The sequence below is a fragment of the Xenopus laevis genome, chromosome 1L (genome assembly GCF_017654675.1).
Source record: "Xenopus laevis strain J_2021 chromosome 1L, Xenopus_laevis_v10.1, whole genome shotgun sequence".
Classification (NCBI taxonomy): domain Eukaryota; kingdom Metazoa; phylum Chordata; class Amphibia; order Anura; family Pipidae; genus Xenopus; species Xenopus laevis.
The window spans coordinates 4,961,706-4,967,271 of record NC_054371.1 but is presented as its reverse complement, the minus strand read 5'-3'; the positions used below and the strand labels follow the sequence as shown (position 1 = coordinate 4,967,271).

Here is a 5,566-nt window from a genome sequence, read left to right as displayed (position 1 = left end):
CTTTTTGAATACAAACAGTGCACCTGTAGCTTTTATGTGATAAATAGATATGTCTTGTGGTTCTGGAGGTCATATTCTGCCCTCACAACCTGTTTACAAGGACATTAGTATTCCCTTTATACGAAAGATCTGAGCACCTCAATCCCAAATTTGAGAGATTTTATTGTAAGTGCACATCCCCTCTAATCACAAGCGAGGACTATTCATTGCATACACCTGCAAAGGCACTTTTTAAATTGACATCTGCTTTTCCTCATAGAGCCTTCTGGAAGACATATGACTTCCATCAATAGAGTATCTATTTACCAATCCTTTCAAAAGAATGGAGAGATTAGATGGAAAGTCCTAGTTTTCAATTCAATGGACTTATACATTCCCTAGTGTGTTTATAAAGTGCCTACATATTTTACAGAACTTTACAGAGATTATACACTCACATCAACCTCAATGGAGATTTCAGCCTAAAGTCTTTATTACATTCACACACACTATGATCAATAGGGAAGAGCAAGCGAAAAACAAGCATAGTGCAAAATGGGACATCCTAACCCAAAAACTTAGATTGATAAGGACAATGTCACACTCAAGACTGTATTACTGTTAAACCGTCAGAAATTACCTCATGTTATATGTTTCATTGATGTCCCTGTATTTATATGCAACTTGGTTAGATTAACATGGATAATATGGGGAGAGCATAGGGCAAACAAAGGTTGGAGGGTAAAGGTTTTGCATATCTTCACTTCAGGAGGTCTACATCAGGGCTGTTTCACAATTTGGAGGCGGAGATGTTTCCCTATTTAGTTGAAAGCATTTCTGTAACATACATGTAGGGTTTCTCAAACCCAGAACAGACTCAAAGGTTACGGTCATGGACCAATCTTCTGCCAATAGCAGCCGACTTTGGATTTGGTTGGAGCCTTCTGCTGCTCAGATGCCGCAAGGTCTTATTGTGGGAGAACCAGGGAGAATGTTTCGGGGATAAGCAAAGGAACTAAACGTGTACAAAAGGGATGGGAGAGCAGGTAGCTTAAACAAGAACAGACTTGGTCAAACCAATCAGGCAAAGTGGTAGCAAATCAGAAGGCAGGAACAAGGTTGAGGTTGCAGGCCAAGGTCATACAAAGATCAGAAGTGCAGCACCGAATAACAATCTGAAGAATAGTCAACACAGGCAGGGGTCAGTTCGGGCAAAGGGTTGGCAAAGTCAGGTACAGGAAAGAATCAAACACCAAGTATCAGACTACAAGAGAGAAACACACCCAGGAACTTGGAAGGAACCTTTACGTTGGGCAAGGAAGAAAAGGATGAAAAGGATCCCCTTGACAAAGGCCTTGGTGCCGAAACATTGGGGCCATTCTCATTTTTTGGCAGATGTATCTGCTTCTTGTTACCTTCCTTTACTCTGTATAGACAATTGGGTGGTATGTATAGTTGCTCTAATACTTAAATACTATGTACAGTGACATTATTCTGATATTAATTTGTTGCAATTGCCAACATTAACTCTATATAAAAATAATATTTTATGATACCACCCTTGTCTGATGAAAAGTGTGCATACCTTACATATTGTGTAGTATATGTTGCCATAACCACTGGTGCCTAAGTTATTAAGAGATCACTTTCTGTGTTTGCAAATTCAACATGGTTAACCCTTCCTCCACTTACATAGCAATGGTCATCTAAGAGTCCCATGTAAGACTTGCTTTACCAGTAGTCACAGAAAGTTGTAACCAAAGTTGATACAGTATGTTGAGATATTTTTTACCACAATATCATTTTTTTGTTTTGTTGTCATCTACTTTGGTTTTCTTATGTGAGTTTTGTGGCATTTGAAAAATGTCTTAATTTCCGATATTTGCAAAACTGTATATTGGAATTTCCATACTCATCATGTCATTCAAAGTGATTTTATAAAGGAATGGCATTGTATTTATTGCAATTTATTTCCAGATCAGAGATAATAATTGCATTTTAAAATATCTGAACAGGCCAGAGATCCTCCAGGTGCCTGTGACTATATATAAGATATGTGTGAATCCTCTGTCTGTGTTCTCTATAAAATGAAGCTTAGATTAGCCAGTCCCATTACTCCGTGTTACAGATGCAGTCGGAAACCTGGATCCTCTGTTGATCTCTGGGTTACTGACTGCTGCTGGGAAAATCCTCTAGTTTTCTGCATTTTCTTGGGATACATTTTGTTATCTGGAGGAGCAATGCTGGGAGTCATCACTGCAAATAATCCATTCAAAGTACTGATATATGTGGTAGTTTTGTGTGTGGTTCCCTGCAGATGTGGAGCTCCATCTGAGAATCCTGCTTGCCATCTGAATATCATTGAAACCTATGAGGACTATGAGTATATAAAGGAAGGAGATATCATGATTGGAGGGATTTTATCCATGAACGCACTCATGATTGACTACATGACGGCAAGTGATGGCTACAAGAAGAGAATGTGTGTTGTGTAAGTCACATCACTTCCTTTATTGGAAGAAAGACAATACGTTTGCCTTTTCTGTAACGATTTTGTTTGCTATTGGAAACATCAACTGATTGGGTGGTTTTGGGGTGATTGCGGAAGGTCCAATTGTTTATCAGGTTTAATATACAAAGGCATGTCAAATGTCAGGCTGCATACCAAACAGTAGGCACTATCCATACACATAGTCGACTGACTTTACTTGCCAGATACTTGTCAAATAATGCATAGGAACCACCTCTCTGACTTTTTTTTTATCTAGTTAGGCTTTGGCAAGAAAAACATTCAGTAAAAATTGTCCTAAAGACAAACTTTAAAGTTTAGTGGAATTTAACATCTGAAATTATCTGTATTACTGGGATAACGGACAAGGACATAGAAATAGGTGTTAGTTTGATAAGCCATGTTCTTACTGATTAACTTCAGTTCTGGGTAAAAACAACAAAGTAAAGTGCAGGTGCCCCACACACTCTAATATGATGTATCTCTCCTCACAGATCCAATTCTGACAAGCAAGTTAGGGAGAACTAGTGGCACAGGTTGCACAACACAGTAATGGTATGGATGCTTGGGCAGATAAGAGTAGACCTACTGTTTCCTTTTATCTTTTTTGGAAATATGTTGTGTTATGTAAGAAATGTATGAGCTTTGAAGTTTTCAAGTTTTCATTTGTAAAATACGTGATATTGCACTGGCAACAAAATCCAAAAAAATGTTTTACTCAGTTTTAAGCTTTTGCAGAACTGAAGGTCCATGGATCCAAATAAGCCCACCGTTGCCATCTTTCTTCTTGGTAAGGCACTTCACTGCTTAGTCTGCTCTTGATTGATGCAAAAGAAAGTATCCCGCCCAGTCTAGTAACTGCCATTTGCTTTTAAAATCGTGCTTACAAGGTGACCAACCGCAAGCCAGTCAGCCTGCTTAATAGGAAACTGGGTCTTTGGCCCTTTGCTCGTTGCTGTAATATATTGTGTGGTCCATGAAACTGTTTCCTTTCAACTTGGTAATGACCAAAAATGTGAACTTCTGAAGTTGAGCCAACAATCTAGGCCTGGGCTGTAGAATTCATGAATACAATTTTGCAAACTCTGGAAAAAGTTCTAATCACTTTACTGATGCAATCAGCAATTACTTATCACATTTGCAAAGGTTTCTTGTTGTTTTACATATACCCTTTGTTCCACAATGTACAGAATGTATAAAACCTCAATATGTTATTGATTCTCAATGGTTACTCAGTATTTGAGCCAAGTCAGTGCCATGGTACTTGTGTTAGAATAAAATGCAGGTATGGTGGGACCTGTTATCCAGTTCAGGACCTGGAGTTTTCCTGAAAATGGATCTTTCCGGTAATTTGGTTTTTCATACCTTAAGTTCTAGAAAATCATTTAAAAATTGAATAAACCAAATTGAGTGGTTTTTCTTCCAATAAGAATTATTTACATTATTTCTTAGTTCTCCAGATAATGGTTCCCATACCGTTATAATATGTACAGTGTATAGGTCAGATCAAAATGTTATGATCTTGTGCAAAAGTCATTCAACTGGAAACATGAGAACAATTTTTGTACAAAAATGAATTATCTAAAGCAAAGAATGATTCTTTTATTTGTTCACTCGGTTGTTTTTTACAAATGAGTTTATAGAGTTGAAGCAGGAAAAAAAATTAGTTTTAGGGGGAAGCCACACAACCTATAGTAGGAAGTAAAGAGGAGCTGCAAGTTGTGGCTCTTCAGTTTCCTTCAGTCGACTGGTGGAAAGTTTCCTTCAAATTAAGCCAAAATGCCTAACCATATCGGGACATGAGTAAGTAAGTTCCCTCCCTGTATTTACGGGATGTACAAGTGGATTGAGGATAACATGAGGGGAGGGAAGCACTAACACAGTTCAGCACTTTGCTCATAACGAGATATAGAGGAAATCATCTAAGGGATTCAGTTGTGTTGATCTAACACTTTGTAAATGGGCCACATTACATTTTTATAAGAAACTTACATCATTCAGGAGGGTAAAACTGAAATTCGAATTTTAGTTTAATATTATTTTTCTATAATATTCTGCCCTGATGTGAATTATTTATTTTCTCAGGGTCCTCCCTCAATATTACAGACAGCTGGTGGATTTCCAGTTACTCGTCCAAATAATTAACTATGAGAAATCCTTGTTTGCCAACCAGACTCTGGGGTACCATATATATGATTCCTGTGGGGAATCACAAAAGGCAGTGAGGAGTGTATTACAGATATTATCTGGTACCAGGGAGCCGGTTCCCAATTACTCCTGTGTGGCAAACAGAAACATTGCTGGATTTATTGGGGATTTCACTTCTGTGACAACAGTACCCATAGCCCAAATTCTGAGTCTGTTTGGCTATTCACAGGTGAGGAAACAAAAGCAACAACAGAAAAGAGGAAAAAAGTGAAGAATTAATATCCTTGTCAGGCACCAACCATTATATAGCCCTTATAGATTCACCTATGCCTCTGGAAATGCAGTTTAGATCCTGTCCTTTATCCCCCTTTATTTGAATTTTAACATTGTCTTTTGTAACTAAAGAAAAGGCAAAAAAGGGCCAAGGCTAAGTAAAATATATATTTAAAAGGATATTGTCATGTTTTTTTTAAAAAAAAACATATCAGTTAATAGTGCTGCTCCAGCAGAATTCTGCACTAAAATCCATTTTTCAAAAGAGCAAACAGATTTTATATTTAATTTTGAAATCTGACATGGGACTAGACATATTGTCAGTTTCCCAGCAGCCCCCAGTCATGTGACTTGTGCACAGATAAGCTTTATCACTCTTTACTGCTGTACTGCAAGTTGAAGTGTTATCATCCCCCTCCAGCAGCCAAACAAAAGAACATTGGGAAGGTAACCAGATAGCAGCTCCCTAACACAGGATAACAGCTGCCTGGTAGATCTAAGAACAACACAAAATAGTAATATCCAAGTCCCACTAAGACACATTCAGTTAAGTACAGGGCTGGACTGAGAGTCAAAACAGGCCCTGGCATTTCAGGTACACAAAGGCCCAATCAGCCCACACAGAGGCCCAAACAGCCCCCACCAGCCCACTAAATA

General features: G+C 38.2%; 1 protein-coding gene across 1 annotated transcript in view; it reads left to right on the top strand.

Moving 5' to 3' along the window:
- Nucleotides 1-2,219: 2,219 nt before the first annotated feature.
- The window catches only part of LOC121393935 (vomeronasal type-2 receptor 26-like), a 263,348-nt gene continuing 260,001 nt past the window's right edge, over nucleotides 2,220-5,566 (top strand). Inside the window, exon 1 of the mRNA XM_041563788.1 lies at nucleotides 2,220-2,429. Coding sequence (XP_041419722.1) covers nucleotides 2,220-2,429 — 210 coding nt within the window. The remainder of the gene's footprint in view (nucleotides 2,430-5,566) is intronic.